Source organism: Dendropsophus ebraccatus, chromosome 13, assembly GCF_027789765.1.
Source record: "Dendropsophus ebraccatus isolate aDenEbr1 chromosome 13, aDenEbr1.pat, whole genome shotgun sequence".
Taxonomy (NCBI): domain Eukaryota; kingdom Metazoa; phylum Chordata; class Amphibia; order Anura; family Hylidae; genus Dendropsophus; species Dendropsophus ebraccatus.
Window position 1 is genome coordinate 51,312,077 of NC_091466.1, and position 22,234 is coordinate 51,334,310.

The window sequence follows — 22,234 nt, forward strand, 5'->3', positions numbered from 1 at the left end:
TCCATTCTATGCACGGGCGGATTCCGCTCTCCGTCCAACGTATTCATTCTTTGGACGGACGATGGAATCCGCCCGTGCATAGAATGGAGTCTATGACACGGGTAGAGACATGCGCCCGCATCAGTCCGCCGGCGGGTGCCAGCTGCGGAATGCACAAAGGGTTATTCTTCGCCATTCCGCAGTGTGCACGTACCCTAAATCTGTAAGTGTACCCAGAGGTACGCTCACAGAGTTTGTAGAATTTCACTCCATACCGTCATCTCTTATTGGGACGGTACTGGCGGAAAAGACGTGTCTGGGGGGCAGCGTACGCTACGCTACCCCCCAGACATGTCATTGGAGGATGAGGATGAATGGAGGAAAGAACGATCCCCCCCATTCATCCTCACTGGCTGTTTCGGTGTCGGAGGTAATAATAACGTATCCCTCTGACGCCGAAAACACCCTGGGGGCCATCTTTATACGGGGATTGGTATATGGGGTATGTAGTGGTGTAGTGTCAAACTTTATTCAATGTAGTGTGGTGTAATGTAGTGTTTTTTACGTGTTTTTTTACAGTAAGTATAAAAAAAAAACCTACGCCAACAAAGGAGTTGGTGATATATTCTACTGCCACGGTCTGCACTTATAAGCAGACCGTGGCAGTAGACTATAGAAAAAAAACACCCTACGCCAAAAAGGAGGAGTTGCTGATTAGCAGCGCACTTTCGTGCGTTGCTGATCAACACTCAGCGGCGATAGGGTGCGGAAAATAGAAAAAAAAAAATTTGAAAAAAAAAATAAATAAAAATTTCTACATTCTGAACATCCCTATAGTGGCTGATACGTGTATTACACATTATCAGCCGCTAGAGGGCAGCAGAGCGCAAAATACGGAAACAGCCGACGCTGGAGCCGAAAATAGCCGAGAGAAGCCGAACGTGACGTCACGGAAGAAGCCGAAGACCCGAACGAAGACGAGGATGCCGCGAACCCGGAAGACGCCGATCAGGAGCCCGGGACAGGTGAGTAATGTACAAATACCTGCTCTGGACCCCTCGGCTGCCTAGCTGAGGGGTCCAGGGCAGGTATTTACTATTTTGTGGGACTCTGATCGCCGTGCCACCGGCCCGATCGCCATTACTTTTTACAGTAATGGCGGTCGGTGCCGTCCTCGGACAGCACCGACCGCCATTTTTTTCCGGGTCATCGGGTCGCCGATGACCCGGAAAGGTTCCGATCGCCGCTATTGGCTGATCTGAATTGATCAGCCTATAGCGGCGATCGTAAGCACGGGGGGTGTTAACCACCCCCCGTGCCGTGAAGCTAAGATGGCCTGCTATGATTTATAGCAGGCCATCTTCCCCGACCGCTGTGTGTGAACACGCAGCGATCGGGGAAACATCGGGCGTAAATTTACGCCCTGATGCGCCAAGTACCAGGGCGCGAGGGCGTAAGTTTACGCCCGATGTCGTTAAGGGGTTAATGAATCGGCCATGACAACATCATGTGGCAGAGAGTTCCACAGTCTTACCGCTCGTACAGTAAAGAACCCGCGTCGATGCTGATGATGAAATCATCTTTCCTCTAGACGTAGAGGATGCCCCCTTGTCATTGTTACAGATCTAGGAGTAAAAAGACCACTACAAAGATCTCTGTACTGTCCATTCATATATTTGTACATTGTGATTAGATCGCTCCTAAGACGTCTTTTTTCTAGCGTAAATAACCCCAAGCTTGATAACCTGTCCTGGTACTGTAACCCACCCATTCACTTAATGACCATTGTGGCCCTCCTCTGCACCCGCTCCAGTTCACCTATGTCCTTCTTATATACCGGTGCCCAAAACTGTACACAGTATTCCATATGTGGTCTGACTAGTGATTTATAAAGAGGCAAAACTATGTTCTCATCTTTAGCATCTATACCTCTTGATGCATCCCATTATTTTATTAGCCTTGGCAGCTGCTGCCTGGCACTGATAACTAAAGTTGAGTTTACTGTCCACCAATACCCCCAGGTCCTTTACGGAAGTATTTTTACCCAGTGTTTTACTATTTAGCACTTAACTGTACTTATTATTTCTATGGCCCAAATTACTTTACCCAGTTTAGTATCATCTGCAAAAATGGAGATTCTACTCTGTAGCCCCTCTACAAGATCATTAATAAAAATATTAAAAAGAAGTGGACCCAACACTGACCCCTGTGGTACCCCACTAGTAACTAAAACCTAATCTGAATATGTTCCATCAATGACCACCCTCTGTTTTCTATCACACAACCAGTTACTTACCCATTTGCATACGTTTTCCCCGAGTCACAGCATCCTCATTTTGTAGAACAACCTTTCATGCGGCACAGTATCAAATGCCTTTTGAAAGTCCAGATACACAACATCCACAGCCTCCCCCAGGTCCAGTCTATAACTTACCTCTTCATAGAAGCCGATCAGATTAGTCTGACAGGACCGATCCCTCATAAATCCATGCTGGTGCTGCGTCATAAGATTATTTTCATTAAGATACTCCAGTATAGCATCTCTTACAAACCCCTCAAATACTTTACCTACTATAGATGTTAGACTTACGGGCCTGTAGTTTCCAGGATCACTCCTTGACCCCTTCTTGAATATTGGTACCACATTAGCTATGCGCCGGTCCTGTGGAACAATCCCTGTCGTAATAGAATCTTTAAATAATAGGAATAACGGTCTGTCCAACACAATATTTAATTCTTGCAAAACTCTAGGATGGATACCTTCTGGGCCCGGTGACTTATGGATTTTAATGTTTTTAAGGCGTCTCCCCACTTCTTGTTGTGTTAGGCAGGTGAGATTTATGGGAGGATTTATATTAACCCTAGTCATTTCGTCTGTTATGGGATTCTCCTCTGTGAATACAGTAGAGAAGAATGTATTTAGTAGATTAACCTTTTCCTCTTCCCCCTCCACCATTACACCCAGATTATTTTTGAGGGGACCAACATTTTCGGTTTTAAGTCTTTTGTTGTCACCTGATGTCATGTCACCTACAGCGCACTGTCAGCACCTCTGGTTGGCTCAGGGTGCTGATTCATTCCTTTTCACTGACACTTTTATATCAGTATGATCCACTCTAAACTTTGGAGCATTACAGAGAAATCTAAGTTAAAATAGCGGCTGCATAAAAAGGCCTCAAGTCACTGGGATGGTGGATGGTTCCAGGTGGCTTCTCCCCCCCCACCTGTCTGCATTGATCGATTGATCTCTCCTTATACCTATAAAGCAAGAGTAAAACCTCTTGGAGAAGAGCCTTACCTTACAGAAATGTTCAAATGAAGAAAATAGGGGGGGGGGGGGGTAGTACAGTTCTGGCCAAAAGTATTGGCACCCCGGCAATTCTGTCAGATAATACTCAATTTCTTCCAGAAAATTATTACAATCACAAATGCTTTGGTATTAATCTCTTCATTTAATTTGTCAAAAAGCCAAATTGGATATAATTCCACACCAAACATAAAAAAGGGGGTGGACAAAAGTATTGGCACCCTTGACTTCTCACCTCTTAGCCGCAGCCAAGGCGCTTATTCCGTTGAAGTGGAGACAGACACAACCACCGACATCGCAGGAATGGTTTCAAAAAGTAAATCAGATATGCAGATTTGAGGAGCTAGTGAGTTAGGCCAATAGGACCCATGACAGATACTTTAAACTATGGCAACCTTGGCTGGAATCCAAATACTATACGCAAAATACGCTCCTACAGTCTACTTCCCCCCCCCCCAGCCCAACCATGCCCTCAACCTCGTCACAAACTGATGCTGCCGGATTGCCTTTCCTCCCCCATACGTGAATCTTCAGGTGCCTGAGTTTCTCCACCTCTGTCCTGTGTCCTTGTGTGACCACATTGAGCATGGAGAAAAGAAAGATCAAAGAACTGTCTGAGGACTTGAGAAGCCAAATTGCGAGGAAGCATGAGCAATCTCAAGGCTACAAGTCCAAAAAACTCAATGTTCCTGTGTCTACCGTGCGCAGTGTCATCAAGAAGTTTAAAGTCCATGGCACTGTGGCTAACCTTCCTAGATGTGGACGGAAAACAAAAATTGACAAGATATTTCAATGAAAGATTGTGCGGATGGTGGCTAAAGAACTTTGACTAATTGTCAAACAAGTTCTAGCTGCCCTGCAGTCAGAGGGTACAGCAGTGTCAACCTGTACAATCCGTCAGCGTCTGAATGAAAAGGGACTCTATGGTAGGATACCCAAGAAGACCCCACTTCTGACCCAGAGATAAAAAAAAGCCAGGCTGGAGTTTGCCAAAACTTACATGAGAAAGCCAAAAACATTTTGGAAGAATGTCAGAAAGAAGGTCAGATAAGACAAAAGTAGAGCTTTTTGGGAAAAGGCATCCACATAGAGTTTACAGAGAAAATAAGAGGCCTTCAATGAAAATAACACGGTCCCTACAGTCAAACATGGTGGAGGTTCCCTGATGCTTTGGGGTTGCTTTGCTGCCTCTGGCACTGGACTGCTTGACCGTGCCCAAAGCATTATGAGGTCTGAAGACTGCCAACACATTTTATAGCATAATGTATTGCCCAGTGTGAGAAAGCTGGGTCTCCCTCAGAGGTCATGGGTCTTCCAGCAGAACAATGACCCAAAACACACTTCAAAAAACACTAGAAAATGGTTTTAGAGAAAGCACTGGAGACTTCTAAAGAGGCCAGCAGTGAGTCCAGACCTGAATCCCATAGAACACCTGTGGAGAGATCTCAAAATGGCCGTTTGGAGAAGGCACCCTTCAAATCTCAGGGACCTGGAGCAATTTGCCAGAGAAGAATGGTCTAAAATTCCAGCAGAGCATTGTAAGAAACTCATTGATGGTTACCGGAAGCAGTTATTTTGTCTAAAGGTTGTGCTACCAAGTATTATGCAAAAAAGGGGTCCGTGGAGCCTCAGTTACGAGTCTCAAAACACGGGAATAGCCAGATATCCCTCTCTCCAGAGAAGGAAGCCCATTGCCAAGGGTGCCTCCTAGTGGGGAGAGCACCAAACCACCCTGATACATAGTCCCTCAGGTCCTCACTCTGTTGCGAGCTTTGGGACCTAAATAGGGAAACACCAGGGTGGCCCCTGTGAGTCAAAGTCTAACTCTGTGGCGAGTATAACGACATAAGACAAGGGTTACCAAGGCTAGGCATCCATCCACAGACTGCAGTTTCGGGGTATTTGCCCCTCGTCAGTGTGGAGCAGGATTCTGGCTACTGGGGCAATGATAAATAGACCAACAAAACACAACAATCACTGAACTCAGGGAGAACAGTGAAAAATTTCAATGGAGTACTCATTTACGAGTCTCCATTGATTGTCCCATACAAAATTTGAATATGCAAAAAAGGGGTCCGTGGAGCCTCAGTTATGAGTCTCAAAACACGGGAATAGCCAGATATCCCTCTCTCCAGAGAAGGAAGCCCATTGCCAAGGGGTGCCTCTCAGTGGGGAGAGCACCAAACCACCCTGATACGTAGTCCCTCAGTACCTCACTCTGTTGCAAGCTTTGGGACCTAAATAGGGAAACACCAGGGTGGCCCCTGTGAGTCAAAGTCTAACTCTGTGGCGAGTATAACGACATAAGACAAGGGTTACAAAGGCTAGGCATCCATCCACAGACTGCAGTTTCGGGGTATTTGCCCCTCGTCAGTGTGGAGCAGGATTCTGGCTACTGGGGCAATGATATACTCGCCACAGAGTTAGACTTTGACTCACAGGGGCCACCCTGGTGTTTGCCTATTTAGGTCCCAAAGCTCGCAACAGAGTGAGGACCTGAGGGACTACGTATCAGGGTGGTTTGGTGCTCTCCCCACTAGGAGGCACCCTTGGCAATGGGCTTCCTTCTCTGGAGAGAGGGATATCTGGCTATTCCCGTGTTTTGAGACTCGTAACTGAGGCTCCACGGACCCCTTTTTTGCATATTCAAATTTTGTATGGGACAATCAATGGAGACTCGTAAATGAGTACTCCATTGGAATTTTTCACTGTTCTCCCTGAGTTTTGTTGGTCTACCAAGTATTAGGCTTAAAATGATCAATGATTTAACTTTTTTTTTTTATTATGTGACAGAATTGCAGAAGTGCCAATACATTTGGCCAGCACTGTATGTAGTATTCAAAGGTGTTTTGCAAGCAACACTTTTCCTGGATTAAAATTTGAAGATGTGATCCCTTTTTTCTTTTCTTTTTTTTTTCTTTTTTTTGAATCTTTCCTTAGAATCTGGTTCATTGTGCCAGTTTTCTCATACTGAAGTATTGTAGTATCCTTATACACCGAGACTAATGACACCCATGTGCTTTACAGTGGATGCAACTGGAGGTGAAGGCCTGCAGTTCGTTTTTGCTGGTATACCTGTAGAATCCGGCCTTATCCGCAAGTATCTTGAAGAAGCCCTGGCAGAGAATATCGCCAGAATACTGGCAGAACGAAGAAATAGACCTGTGCCAGCTTCTCCACCAAAGCAGACTGTGGTTCAGGTACATAAAATGCTGATATTTTCATGAATTTAGTGTTCTCTTATGCATGGATAGACTGTTAAGTGGGTTATGATGCCCTCTGCATGTTTTATGTATTGGTCAGGGGTTGTTTTTTGTTAATCCCATGTGTCCAGGAGAAGAACATGACATAATGTTTATTTTTTTTCTTCAGCCGGCACCTATTGAGATTACTCCAGTTCCGACACCTCAGTGCACTCCACCATCTTCTCCTCTTCTCCCTCCAAGACAGACAGTTGTTGTGAAAACACCGGAACTCTCCCCACAGACTTCATTAGCGGAACCTGAAGTTCAAGAAGAAGCAGGTTAGTTTTAAGTTGCAGCCACGTGATTTTTTTTTTTACTGTAAATTATACACATTTTCTGCATGGAAATTTTGCACAGATTCATGTCACCATGTGCCCATACCCTAGTGCCCGAGCTGCTGTGTGATCAAGCACTGATTACTTGGCTTGGTAATCATGCAGGGAGGGCTGCAGAAGCTGGCAATGCAGCCCATTCCTGCAGTGGGCAATGTTTTTTTTTTTTACATGTTGGCTCATTGGCTGATCACTAGCCCTATTACACCGAGCAGTATTAGGCTGGGTTCACACTACGTTTTTGCAATCCATTTTTTTCATCTGCTTTTTGCGAAAAACAGATGGAAGAAAACGGATGCATGTGTGTGCATCCGTTTTTCTATTAAATTCCATTATAAAATAAGGGATCAAAACGGATCCGGTTTTTTGATGTACACAAAAACATAGTCAACCTCATTTTTGTGTCCGTTTTTTTTTTTTTTATAATGTAATTCAATGGAAAAACCGATCAAAATGGATGCACACACATGCATCCGTTTTTTCAATCAGTTTTTCATCCATTTGAAAAAAAAGAGATTGCCAAAACGTAGTGTGAACCCAGCCTTAGCCTGCTCAGCTGATAACCACCCATGTGATAATACATATAGATGCTGGATTTTTTGTTTCCGATGTGAGTGGCTATACTGGCCACCCAGCATCCCAGAAGGTGCAAAAAATAAATAAATTCTGCAGGTTTCTAACATTTATATTCTGAAAAACTAATCTGTCACTTTTTTTTACCTCCCACTGTGAACTGGACATTTCGATCTAAGGATCTAACGCTATCATGAGAGGGACCTGTAAAGTGCTGAATTTTTAACACCCTTATGGGAGAAGATAAATGGATAGATTTCTTTTAAAAGAAATTTTAGGCTACATTCACGCCAATAAACTTCCTTCTACTTACATACATTAATAAACTAGCTGACCAATGTACTGACATATACCACAGCATGCCTTTGCAAGATGAATTGAGCTCACTGTACCAAATGAACTCTGAAAGTCCCTACATTCAGTAAATTTTCAAACACATACTTTTTTTTTGTGCGATTCAAAAGCAGATATGGCTGCAATTTTCACAGTCCTACAAAAAAAACGGCATTCTTACAAATGTAGTGATTGCAGTCACCTATAGGTTACATTCATTAGGTTGAAATCAATACAGTTCACAGGGTTATGCTGTGATACAGGGACATACAGGTTGGCTGGTTTTCTGATATATTCCATGTGTGTAGGGTTGTTTCCAGTTGTGCACATTACCTGGGCTGGATGAGACTTTAGACATCTCTTTCGTGTCCTGCAAATTTCTTCCATACAGAAATTGGAGCAACCTGTGGACTTTTATGCTCATCCTGATTTGTCACTGTATTATAGTGCAGACTACTCCACAGTCAATGTAACTAGGGGGTGTAATCGGCAGCAGAATTTGCATGGGTCCCTTTCCAATTCTGCTGTGTATTTGTGGTGATATCCATGGTGGAGTATCACCTTGTCTGGACCCATAGAGGTATAAATGACTGTGTGTGCAGAGAATACAATTTTAATAGTGTTTATATACTTCTTTTTAGGGCAGAAGGTCCCAATAACTCGGGTAGTGACCCCCACAATGACACCAGTAGCTTCTCCTACCAGAGTGAATACTCCCACTTCTCTTTTATCAGAAGATAATGCAGAACCATCTTCCCTAAAGAGTCCTAATGCATGGAGCAATACAGATCTGCCATTGGAAGAAGAAAACCCTCACTCTCTGAAAGAAGCCGTTCAATACAAAGACGCTGTGTGAGTAGTATCTTATATTTGTACACACCGGACTGTGAGCGACATCAGACAGAATGCAATAATCAGTTCACCACTTTATTTACAGGCTTCAATTCTTAAAGTTATGCATTTTACTTTCCTTTGACATATTAGTAGAGATGAGCGAATCTACAGTACAAAAGTCTAAACATTTTATATGGCAATACTATGGTGTATGGGTAGAGCACTAGCCTTGTAGGTAAAATCGAATTTGCTTTAAAGTCTGTAAAAATAAACCCTGTCATTTCTGTAAAAAGCCCCCCGATGCTTCTAGTATATGAATACACCACAGCTGTGCCATATGAAGGGTCCAGATGTTATAAGGAATTTTAGTATTTACATGGAGGAAAGCTGACGTAACTTCTTTGCACCAACTCTCTTACTACTCTTTAAAATTCAGGAATAAATTGACCACTGTGATGTTACCATTATCCTTGTCAGTGGGTTGTGTTTCTAAACTCACTGACACTGACCGTTCCTATTCACAATGGGAATAGTTATTGTCCTGAATGAATCTGAACCTGAACTGCACAATGCAGATTTGTAAAAATGGGCTCCAACTTGATGAATACCTGTACATCTTGGCACATACACATGTGCTTTGGCTTGGTCAGTTGGCAGAGGGGAATACCCTGCTGCCAGACACCTCTGATGGCGGCTTATCTCCCTTGAGCACAAAGGAATCACACGTTTAATTTCAACATGCTGGCCAGTCCCTTAAACAATAGATTCTTACTATTATTTACAATTCTTTACATATTATGCCAGGAGGTGACCCTTTGTCTGCCATAGGGATGGCTGATACAATAATGTTATATCATCCAGATGCTTGCCAGTTGTTACATCTAAATTGATCACAGATCTACAAGCGCATTTTGCTTCAACCATACTATTGCAAACATTTTTTCTTTACTTTTTGCTCCATGTCTTTTCTAGTGTAATGACTGTGGCCGAAGAAGAACCAAAGAGCTTGATCTCTCCTGAACCACAGAAACCAGTTGTTCTCTCTCCTAAACAAGTGATGTCACCTGCTCCTTCCACCTCCATCTCTTCAACTTCCACAGAGGGGAGCAGCGTGACCATCACAGAATCCGACACCACAGACAAACCGCTCTCAGAAGGGGAGGTCCTGTACAGCTACGGACAGATCCTTGTCCCAGGAGGTAAACGCATTGAGATAGAAGACAATTTAAAATGCATTTTAATTATTAAATGTGTTTTTAGAACATAACCGCTTCAGCTTTTTTGCAAAAAAAATAACTGTGTATATGCCTTCCTCTTTTCTTTTCTCCTCTTCAGCATCCTACTGGTCCCAGTAGGATGTGTCCAAATGTAGATACCTTTTTCCATACTGCATTGCCTCTCCTCTTCATCTACATCTGGATGCATCCTAATTACACTACGTAGTTTTCTTTTATAGTCTGAAGGTCATCTACCAATTATAACTTAGTAATACTAACTTTATTAAAGAAAGTATAATTTATTTTATTTAATGTTTTCATTGACTGGCATCTGTAAAGGGTGACAGAGCCCTTCTGCTGCCCCCAGTGGCTGTATTGGGAACTTCAGGGCCTCAAAATTGCTGGTTCTGACCCAGTTAGATATTGTGAATGCTGCTACATGCAGAGTAAGCGATTCCTGACCTCCCCTTATGTCTATTCTAATGCATGTTAGCATTAAAATATACATTGTAACTGTCTTTGTGAAGAGTGCTGCATTTGAGGTAGAGTGAGCAGAGATATCTGTCAATAAATTTCAGTTACACTTGAGCTGGTAATACTAGCCTAGTTGCCTTTATGTTTCTAATACATTGCACATATAGAGGAGAGAATCCTGCTCCCCTATATCTCTAGAGCACACCCTCAAAACCAGCAGCAGCATGTCGGGTATTAGCTGGGCGGATAGGTGCAAGCTGTAACCAGCAGCACCATGGAAGGCATTATTAAGCAGTACTGAGTGGTGGAGTTTGTGAGCAGCACCAGCATGAAGGACATAGAGCAGTACTGAGCAGTGCAGGCTGTAAGCACCAGAAGCATGGAGGGCATTATAGAGCAGTACTAAGTGATGCAATCTGTGAATAATCTCTTACACACCCACCAGTTAGATACTTATTGCCTTCTCTGGTGATAGGGGATGAATCTTAATCTTCAAATAACCTGTGAAACATGACCAGAGCTTAGAGCTCCAGACGCAAACTTCCAGGTGCTATCAGTCATGGAGATGCACTCTGCATGATTAAACAAATTCTTTTTTTATAAAATCTAAAAATCATATAATACTACTTAAACTCTGAGCAATAGGACAGAGTGTCACATATTTCATTCATCAATAGCGTATTAGTGAATTGTGCAACTCTACTTTAGTTGTTATGTTTTCCAGAACATTCTGTGATTTAGATTGTTTACAGTGTTTGTTAATTTTTAAACTGTTAAATTGAATAATTAAATTGTTTGGGGTTTTGTTCCAGCCTTGGCAGCCGGTGGACTGGTCTATCCAAACTTGACGGAAAGTTTATCCAGCACTCTTAAAGATGCCAACGACATGGTAAGAAGTGTTGATTTTGTCTATGCATTATTCATGGTTAAAAGTACCATTCTCTTTAAAGGGGTTGTCTGGCGCTAAAAAATCATTCACAGAATAACACACATTACAAAGTTATACAACTTTGTAATGTGTGTTATGTCTGTGAATGGCCCCCTTCCCCGTGTCCCACCCCCCCCACCCGTGTACCCGGAAGTGTGGTGCGCTATACTCACATGTCACGTGCCGACCACGGTCTCCGATCCTCAGCAGTGACGTCTTCTTCGGGCGGACGGCGGATCTTCCCGAGTGCCGGCCGCCCTCTGCAGCGTCATCTGAAGCTCAGCCGCGATTGGCTGAGCATAACTGTGCTCAGCCAATCGCGGCTGAGCGGCTGATGACGCGGCCACGTCATCAGCTGCTCAGCTGCGATTGGCTGAGCACAGTTATGCTCAGCCAATCGCGGCTGAGCTTCAGATGACGCTGCAGAGGGCGGCCGGCACTCGGGAAGATCCGCCGTCCGCCCGAAGAAGACGTCACTGCTGAGGATCGGAGACCGTGGTCGGCACGTGACATGTGAGTATAGCGCACCACACTTCCGGGTACACGGGTGGGGGGGGTGGGACACGGGGAAGGGGGCCATTCACAGACATAACACACATTACAAAGTTGTATAACTTTGTAATGTGTGTTATTCTGTGAATAATTTTTTAGCGCCGGACAACCCCTTTAAGAAAGGTATGACAATAACCTAGTGACATTGTCCTAACCTCCTATTGTCCCACTGATCCATAAAATCAATTGTCAACAGCACTCAGCTGGTGCTGTCTAGCTCTAGATAGCAATGCCGGACCCATAGCCAGAGATGAAGAGTACCAAGTACGGCATCTGGTAAAGCTATTTACAGATACAGTGCACTGAATACAGCATTGCCGGCGCGGCTGTGTCATCCCCTGCTACTTTATGGGCAGCATTAGGCTGTTCCTGATGCTGTGTACCTGTAAATAGCTGCACCAGATGCTGTACATGGTTCTTTCTCCTTTTCTGGCTATGGGTACCACATTTGGTATCACTATTAGGAGATAGATGGCATCTGCAGCAGGGAGGGACAATTCAACAATACAGCACCAATATACAGCTACTGTGTACAGATTTAGCATAGCAGCTGTAGTTTAGCATTTAGGGTGCAGATGAGGTGCAGGAGGGAGCAGAATAGGTTAATTAAATTACAAAAAAAGTCAATATTTAAGTCAAATATTTTTTATTTTCTAGAATTTTGTGGTTGGCAAAGCAATATTCAACCAAATGACAGGGAGATGGAAAAGAGCTGCTCAAGTGCCACAACCTAGCATGCGTCCTTCCAGCACTACCATAATTGAGATACAGAACCCTGTACATCAGTCTAGGGGTAGCTGGAAGGTGAGTGAGGGGGCGTGCAAGGCTGTGGCACTTGAGCAGCTCAGCTCTATCTCCTCCTACTTTGCTTTACAGTAATCTACAGTAACTGAATACAAAACTGCCTGGGATAAACCTAGTTCTGTCCTAAGATGATAATGACAATAAGGACAGACTGGATGGACCTCGGTGGTCTTTTTATACTGACAATCTTCTATGTTTCTAGCCAATGATGTCTGCAGCTCTTAGACGCCTTATGCATTTCTGTAATTTACTCTGTATAGGACACATGGTTTTCCATAGGGTAATGTACATGACTGTGTATGTGGTCAGAGCCCAGAATGCCAAATATGCAGATATGTCAGTATATAGTCTGAATTTGTGTAGGCTTCTAGACTTACTTTGTGCATGGACTGTGACTGTGGGTGGCCCAAGCATGAACACAGCTGGTTCCGAGGTGCCAACGGATCTGTGGATTCGCTGACTGCAAAAATCAATGTTTAGGCTATGATCGCACACAGTATTTTTGCTCTATATTTTTCAACCAAAACAAGGAATGGACTGAAAACACAGAAAGGCTATGGTCACACACTGTTGAAATTTAGTGAATGGCTGCCATTTAATGGCAAACAATTACCATTATTTTAAAACAGTGGCCGTTGTCTTGAAATAACGGCCATTATTATCATTATATGTTGGCCATCCACTTAATTTTAACAGTATGTGAACATAGTCTTTCTGTGTTTTCAATCCACTTCTGATTTTGGTTGCAAAATACTGAGCAAACATACTGTGTGGGAATATAGCCTTAGGAGGTTTTTGCATTAATGTATATGGCAGATTCACTTCAAGACACTAGCAGTCATGTAGTAATGGTGTAAGAGGCTTGCAGTGGATAATACATGATTTAGAGTCAAGATGGAATCACATTCTGCCATTATCACTGGGTGAAGGTAAGCGCCTCCCAGCCTTTAAGACTATGGCACTCCGTTTGGCCCAGTCTATGTTTTTGAGAAAAAAAAAAAAAGCTCCTTTAGGATGTCTTCATCATTGCCATCAAGTTGGTATTTTGGCAGTGCGTAGATGTTCTATCTGGCGCAATGCTGTCCATGAAAATACGTCATATTTCTTCCTTGCTATTACCTCTGGGCCAATACAGTAAGGGGTCCCAGCCTATCCTGACACACTTTCAGTCTTTTTACAGGCGAGGCCAAAAATTCAAATTCTTTTGTGACCAGAGCTGTTTGCAGGTTAAAGAAGTCATCTAGGAGAAATAGATACTTTCCTGGCTGTAGGACTGCAGAGGACATGATGGTAATGTATACTTACTTGTCCCGTTCCCCCATTGCTGCCAGATCACAGACTGCCCGCTCTGCACCGCTTCCTGTGTTTTCAGAACATCCGATGACGTTGCGCTCCCATAGGATACGGATGCTCAGTATAGTCAATGCTAAATGTCCATTTCCGGTGGGAGCGCAACATCCTGTGTTATAAAAACCGGTGCAGAGCGAGCAGCCTTGGATCCAGCAGTGGCGGGGTAATGGTACCAGTAAGTTTACATTACCAACATGTCTCCCACAGCCCCGGCAGGTTATGTCTGTGCGGCAGGCAAAGTCAAATATTTTTATTTTTTTAAGTAACAGTTACTCTTTTTATTGATGGATCATTTTAAACCTGAATTACAACTACAGTGGTACGTTGGTTTAAGAGTAACTTGGTTTAAGAGCTCAGAGTTTTTCAAAATTGTGCTTTGGTTTAAGAGCTCCCTGTACTGGGTGGGAGCGCAAATGGGGGAGGGGCATGGTCTGCATAGCTGGGACTACAGCACTGTACTCTGACCCAAAAAGTCTCCCTTAACTTTTTAAATCATGTCCTATCCACTTAAAGCGTAACTGTCATTTCAGGGTCATTTTTCTGAAAACATTAAATATCAACAGTACAAGCGATTTTAAGAAACTCTGTAATAGGTTTTATGTACTAAAATAGTTTCCTTCTGTACTGAAAAAGCAATCTCCCAGCCTCCCCCCTCACATCAAATGAAGCAGGATTTCTGTCTCCATTATGTGGCTATGGAGAGGGGAGGGGCTGTTAGGAGTGACTGAGCACGGAGCAGTCCTGCAGAGCACAACACCCTGCAATCTTCTCTCAGTAAGTTCATAGATAAGCATTGACCTTTCTGACACCTGAATTTAGCGTTTTAGGTGCCCAGAGAGTCTAAAAACAGCCTTCATGTCACCTCTTCCTGCTCGCTCATCTCCCTCAGCCCCACCCCCCTTCATAGGCTTACAATGGAGAGAGCAGAGCCCGTCTTCACTGGCTTCTCTGTAATGAAGACGTGTTTGCCTGATAATGCACAGATAAGAAGTCAGGGGGGGAGGCTGGGAGATTGCTTCTTGAGTACAGAAGGAGGCTTTTTTGGCTGATGAAACCTATTATAGAGTTTTTAAAAATCGCTTATACTACTGATTTCTGCAATTAAAAAAAAAACATGACAGTTATGCTTTAACCTCTTAAGGACATATGACGTACCGGTACGTCATATGTCCGCACTTGCACTTCAAAGCGGGGCCGCGCGGCGGCCCCGCTTTGAAGTGCCGCGATCCCGGGTGCCGCGAGTAGCCCGGGACCGCCGCTATTAGCGGGCACGGTCTGATCGCCATGCCCGCTAATTAGCTAATCGGAGGCAGCTGTCAAAGTTGACAGCTGCCTCCGATTACCGGAGGCAACGTTTCCCTGGGGTCTAGTGGGGGAGAACGCTCCTCCGGGACCTTGTCCCGGAGGAGCGATCTCCGTTACTGATGCCGGCCGGGGACGCGTCCAAGATGGCGCCGTCCTCGGCTCGGCACTCGTTAGTTTTTGGCTGCAGCAGCCGAAAGCAAGCGAGTGCCGATCTCATGGATCTCTGCAGCATATCTATGCTGCAGAGATCTCAATGAGAGATCCAAGTGTATATACTAGAAGTCCCCTAGGGGGGCTTCTAGTATATGTGTAAAAAAAAAAAATAAAGTGTTGTTAATAGTAAAAAGCCCCCTCCCCTAATAAAAGTCTGAATCACCCCCCTTTTCCCAGGTTTTAAATAAAAGTAAACAAATAAATAAATAAATAAACATGTTTGGTATCGCCGCGTGCGTAATCGCCCGAACTATTAATTAATCACATTCCTGATCTCGTACGGTAAACGGCGTCAGCGCAAAAAAATCCCAAAGTGCAAAATTGCGCATTTTTGGTCGCATCAAATCCAGAAAAAATGTAATAAAAAGCGATCAAAAAGACGTATATGGGCAATCAAGGTACCGATAGAAAGATCACATCATGGCGCAAAAAATGACACCTCGCACAGCCCCATAGACCAAAGGATAAAAGCGCTATAAGCCTGGGAATGGAGCGATTTTAAGGAACGTATATTGGTTAACAACGGTTTGAATTTTTTACAGGCCATCAGATACAATATAAGTTATACATGTTATATATCGTTTTAATCGTAACGACTTGAGGAACATGCATAACAAGTCAGTTTTACCCCAGGGCGAATGGCGTAAAAACACATTTCCCCCAAATAAAAGAAATGCGTTTTTTTTTTTTCAATTTCACCACACTTTGAATTTTTTTCTGGTTTCGCAGTGTACTTTATGCAAAAATTCAGCCTGTAATTGCAAAGTACAATTAGTGACGCAAAAAATAAGGGGTTATGTGGGTTTCTAGGTGGAAAAATGCAAGTGCTATGACCTTTTAAACACAAGGAGGAAAAACCGAAAACGTAAAAACGAAAATGGGCCACGTCCTTAAAGGGTTAAGGCTTGGGCTTACATCAGGGGACATCTCTCTTACATCAGGGGACTCTCTCCCCGGACAGAGAGTGCTGCATGTATGTGCCCACATCTGCGCTGCTCATTCCTTCCTGCTCCCTGCAGTCTCTATCCGCCCTTGTGTTTCCCATTCTCTCCATTACTGTACAGTTACTTATAATATCACATATTCTGCTGTTTCTGAATGCTTGTTTCATTTGTTTTACATGTTATTCAGAATAATAATTCAATAAACCATTTGTCTGCATTTCAATGATTTCTTACGGGAAAATTTGCTTTGGTTTAAGAGTGGATTTGTATTACAAGCGTGGTCCCGGAACAAATTATGCTCGTAATCCAAGGCACCGCTGTATATGTGTAAAACTAGGAACAAGCTTCTTAGCACAATTTTGATGAAACTGAGTGAACCCATCCACCAGTAGTAAATAAATCTGTAATAATTAATCCAGGTATTCAGAGTTTTCCTATGTCTTAGAGTTTGCAGCCGTCTCCTGTAAGTTTGGATGTGTATTGTATTAGGCTCCGTTCCCACTGAGCAAAGGTAGCGGAATTCCGCGACGGAATTGTCCGCCGCGGAATGCCGTTAGCCTCCCGCTCATAATGGGACTCTATGGGAGGCGCGCGCTCCTGCCCTGTCCGCGCTGAAGAATGAACATGTTGAAGAATGAACATGAAGAATGAACAGCGCGTACAGAGCAGCAGCCTCCCATAGACTCCCATTATGAGCGGGAGGCTAACGGCATTCCGCGGCGGACAATTCCGTCGCGGAATTCCGCTAGCTTTGCTCAGTGGGAACGGGGCCTAAGTTATTAAATGTTTTGCCCTATAGATATGGCTCACTTCTATAACTTTACATAATGTCAGCACTACAGATGATCGAACATCGGGAATTGTGAGGTTCGATCGAACTCGAACCTTCAGCCTTTGATTACCGCTGCCTTCCTATTCCGTTGGGAAGGAGAAGACAGCCCAAGTACCCCCTGGAAAACAGGGATACAGCCTAGGTAATAGGCTGTATCCCTGTTTTCCAGGCGGTACTTGGGCTGTCTCTACCTTCCCCACGGAACGAGAAGGCAGCGGTAATCAAATGCTGAAGGTCTGAGTTTGATCGAACCAGACAATTCCCGATGTTCGATAATCTCTAGTCAGGACCTGTCCAGTTATTGAGTTATGAGCCCAATTTGTTTTGGTTTTTTTGTAGCCAAATAAACAATCTAAATAATAAGTTCTTAATCTAAATAAAAAGAAGGTCACTACTGCTATCAGTAACTAAAGATTGTTCTTCAGGAATTCGATCCTCCCAGTGAAGGGCAGGTAATGGACAGGCCTGTTGGAGGAGCACATCAGGACACCCTCCGGTCTCTCTTGTCTAAATTCAATCAGGGTTCTGGTGCACGCCAAGAAGTATTCTATCATCCCGAGGTAACGTACTCTTCTTTACTGTAACATGCAGCAAGTTAATAAGGTTATGAGACTTATATAACAGTCAGTGTATGTGTGGTCGTTGTTTTTTTCTTTTTTATGGTGGGTCATGGTTTAGCCCATAGACTCCTTTTTTTTAGTATTTAGATTAGCAGCTGGTTGTATCTGCATGTCTCATTGCATCATTCTTGTAGACATTTGCAGATCACTTTTATTGTCTTTCCAGAAGTGTTTATTTACTTAGCTATTTATTGTCTTTGCTTTTAGAGCTCTGGGGATGAGAACAGCATGGGGGAAATCAGCGAAGGTCAGAGGCCATGTCTGACACCAGCGGCCGAGCAGATCCTAGCGGAACATTCTGCTCTTATAGACAGCACTGCAGGTCAAACTGCTGGACATCTACAGATACATCCATCATTCCATGGACTACAAATGAATATACCAGGTTATATACATTATTATTGTTTATTTATTCATGTTGATTATATAGAGCCAACATATTTTGCTTAGTTGTACAAGGCCTGTCTCAATTCACACTAGTCCTTGTTTCCTGTGGGGCTCACAACCTGATTTATCTCAAGCTGGAGACAAGAGTGGGGCTGTCTCTGGAAGAAAGCGGCCATTTTTTGTAGCGCTGGATAGCCCCTTTAAAGTATACCTACTAGCTTTGATCATGAGGATCTAGAAAAAGCAGTGAGAAGCACACAGCTGAGCACTGCTTCTCGCGGCTCTGTATGCTTGACAATAGAGTGTCCTATACACTTACTATGAAAATCTCACTTACACATACCTGGGAGAAAACTTACTTAGCAAACTTCTTCCCAGTTCATACTAACAATTGGTAGGGGCAGGACCCACACCAACAAAACTTTTGACACATGTCTAGGACACTGACAGTGCCCATTAAAGTTTTATTTTTTTTAAGTCTACAAAGTATATAGGTGGAGACTTAAAGCTGTTATCGAACGCTTATATTGTGGATAGATGATCAGCTTTCATCACAGAATAAGTATCTAATTGGTGGGGCTTGAACTCTGAGTCCCCACTGACCACTAGAACAATAGTCCCACCTATGCCTCTTTGGCTGGAGTGGTAGTATAATGTGCGTGGTCCTGCCTAGGACATTGGAAGATAGCTAACCAGTGTCTCCAGCAGTAAATGAAGAGGCAGTTTGCATATTCTGCCACTGCTGTAGTCAGATGGAAGCACTTAGGGGGAGATTTATCAAACATGGTGTAAAGTGAAACTGGCTCAGTTGCCCCTAGCAACCAATCAGATTCCACTTTTCATTCCTCACAGACTGTTTGGAAAATGAAAGGTGGAATCTGATTGGTTGCTAGGGGCAACTGAGCCAGTTTCACTTTACACCATGTTTGATAAATCTCCCCCTAAGTGTCACTGTGGTTTCACAAAACTTTTGACATGTCATAGAGACATGTAAAAAGTTTTGATCTTTCCGGGTCTGAGATAAAGCCAGGAGAAGACCGCACTAAGCGTGGTCCTCTCCCAGCTCTGTGTCACGCAATCAGTCGGACTTATAATGGAGCCCGACTAATAAGTCCGACTGATCACGTGACACAGAACCAGGAGAGGACCACGCTTAGTGCTCCATCTCCCGATCAGTACGGGCCTGAACACTCAGACCCGGACCGATCAAAACTTTTGACATGTCTCTATGACATATTAAAAGTTTTGTGACATTTCCCAGTAGTTGGACCCCCACCAATCAGACATTCAGAATCTGTCTGAGATCCCTGCAATCTCATAAACTGGGTCTGCTGCAGCCACTGTTTGGCATACTTTGCGCCGACTACTAGTTGCAGATAGGGGAGATGCCAGACGGGAGAGCGTAAGGCAACTATGGCTTTCCCACCCCCTCACCACCTGCCTAAGCATTTTATGTTATATAGTTATACATAGTGGAGAACCTCTTAAAGCCTCATATGTGATGTACACTTAGCATAGTAGACTACAACTGTATTAATAAAGCAGTGGGGGGCACTAAGTGTGAAGTAAGCTTATGCACAGTGGCTGCCGTCTATTCATCAAAAGGAATCTTGCAGCATATATGCACAGGTGGTGGTGGGGAAATCCTTAAAGGGTTTGTACTTGCTGGTCAGTTTTTCTTCATTTTAAACCTGTATTTGTACACTAAAAAGAAATTCTGTTGCCTCCCCAGGAATAAGCCAGGGAGACGCCGATAATATTAGTTCTGGGCCAATGAGTCTCGGTGATCTGGAATCTCAGCCCTTGCCTGCTTATTATCCACATGCCGAAGATTTGCACCAAATTCCAGCTGCGGCCAGAAACACCTCACAGGTGAAGACATGAATGCTTTGTTCTGTACTGACTTTTTTTTTTCTCTTGCACATGTGTTTTATATTTTGGGCTATTTCTACTCCTGGAACAAACAAGGACCCTTCAGTACCCAACATTTTATAGTCTGAGCCAGAAAAGAAACCCAAATTATACAACTTCACTCATTTGAGTAGGAAAACAAATGCCTGCTTCTATGACAAGGAAGAGGGGGGGCTGTTGGTGGGGAAAAACATACCTTCTTTTTTTTTTTTTTGCTACACATTTATTTATTAATGGTGAGTGTCCTGGTCACTTAGAAAACCTTCCACATGTCACACAGACATGCCAAAAGTCAGTCATACCCTTCTATTCCTTAGAAAGGGGCTTGACTGAGAGGTTTGCTGCAGGGGGAGAGGGGCACTCAGCCATGAACGGCTTCTGGCTGTAACAAACGATTGGGTCCAAACAGTCTGTGTGACATGTAATTTCTTTTAAGCGAATAGTGTCATTTCCTCCCCAGTAACCCACCTCAAGCCACTGGCACCTTTATGTAGTTGGAAATAAAAGATGTCCATTGCAGTGTTCCAAAAGTGCCTTGGTGCTGCTATTTTATAAAAAAAAAACTGTTATTCTGTTGCCAGTGGTGTTAAAGAGACGGCCTAGGGCCGAAACAAGTCTTTCTGCATCTTTCCCTCTTCTCCCATTTGCAAGATGCCCCCGCACTAGGTAACGCTCCCTGATGCCATCCGATTCTGGCGCATACACCGTTGCAAACTCTACTTTCTACACCCATGTCAGTGCCTCTGCGTCATCTTTATACCTAGAGGTCCGCCCTGTCATTTCTGCAGCTTGAGGCGGTGTATTCCAGCCTGGGGCATTCCTGCAATGGAGAGGGAAGCAGGCCAAGGGCACAGCAGCCATGGGTCCCACTGGCAACAGATTAAGACAGCTTCTCTTTCCATTTAGTTTTGGACATCTTTTACTAGCTTCTTGTCCTATACAGATTGCTCTGAGAGACTAGTGTTTGCATTAGATGTTAGTCAGTACACATTGGCTTCTAGCTTTACTTATTAGCAGCTCCATGCCACTTTCCCAGTTATATCTGCACAGGCTCCAACACCAAAGGTGCAAATGTATGTTCTCTGACAGTACAGTGCCACAATGGCCATCAGCAAGAACTGACCAGTCATTGGACTATGCAGCCCACATTGACTGAAAAAAGCGCTGCACTATAAATATGATGTGAATTAGCAGCCATCCCTAGGTCAGCTTGTGCTATTGCCTTAGATTTCTACCTTGCCTCTCTACAAGAAATATTACAGTATATGGTTCACAAGCTAAAATTAGTCACAGTGTTTAGTGCTGATAGGAGGGGAGGCCCTGCTCCATACATAAGGACCCCAGATGGTTTATCTAGAAGTGTGAACTAGGCTTGAAGTGCTGGAGGACCTTCATTACATTTACATTATCCTAAGAACGCCTAGGTGTTTATAAGGAGACACATCTACAGCCTTTTTTTTTTAACCAATTAGCTGCCAGGGTATTGCCGCTTGATGGGTTCTGGAAAGGAAGGTGTCACCAGCTGTCAGTTTCCAGGAGGCTGCATTGTGTGTTTTCCTTCTTTTCTTGTATCCCATTTTTAACACTTTCTATAATTATCACAGGGTCCTGGAGAACCTCAAAGGGAGCACCAGCCTGCGCCTACCCGCTTCATACAAGTTGGCGTGAAGTCAAGCGATGATCCACAGCAAGGTAAATGTTTGTCTGAGTTTTAACAGCCAGCGGTTTGGCAGAGGATGTTTTTCTATGCACATGCTAAGTATTCTGAGGCCGGTGTGAAAGTGCATTCTGCTGGGAGGTGTCAGACACCCCTATTGAGGAATGTAGAAGGCAAAATAGGTGGTGAATACTGCAGAGTGCCACCAGATGGCAGCACTGCTCCTGCAGTCCTACGCACTGAGGTCATAGACTGTGGTCGCTGGATATTGCTTTGTGGGTTTCTTTTAAGAATCTTTGTTCAGATCTGAAATTATTAAAGTGTCACTGTCGTGATTTTTTTTTTTGCAGAAATCAATAGTCCAGGCGATTTTAAGAAACTTTGTAATTGGGTTTATTATCCGAAAAATGCATTTTTATCATGAAAAAGCAGTTTGA

The 22,234-nt window shown here is 43.8% G+C and overlaps 1 protein-coding gene across 4 annotated transcripts in view; it reads left to right on the plus strand.

Annotated features, from left to right (window-relative positions):
• The window catches only part of KIAA0586 (KIAA0586 ortholog), a 127,428-nt gene that overhangs the window by 49,502 nt on the left and 55,692 nt on the right, over positions 1 to 22,234 (plus strand). For all 4 annotated transcript variants that reach the window (XR_011359456.1, XM_069949280.1, XM_069949282.1 and 1 more), the window contains exons 22-30: positions 6,314 to 6,486; positions 6,659 to 6,809; positions 8,411 to 8,621; positions 9,576 to 9,802; positions 11,107 to 11,183; positions 17,648 to 17,782; positions 18,050 to 18,227; positions 19,962 to 20,101; positions 21,745 to 21,832. Coding sequence is in view for 3 of the 4 variants with exons in the window: in XM_069949280.1 (XP_069805381.1) it covers positions 6,314 to 6,486; positions 6,659 to 6,809; positions 8,411 to 8,621; positions 9,576 to 9,802; positions 11,107 to 11,183; positions 17,648 to 17,782; positions 18,050 to 18,227; positions 19,962 to 20,101; positions 21,745 to 21,832 (1,380 nt within the window). In the remaining variant the exon portion in view is untranslated. The remainder of the gene's footprint in view (positions 1 to 6,313; positions 6,487 to 6,658; positions 6,810 to 8,410; positions 8,622 to 9,575; positions 9,803 to 11,106; positions 11,184 to 17,647; positions 17,783 to 18,049; positions 18,228 to 19,961; positions 20,102 to 21,744; positions 21,833 to 22,234) is intronic.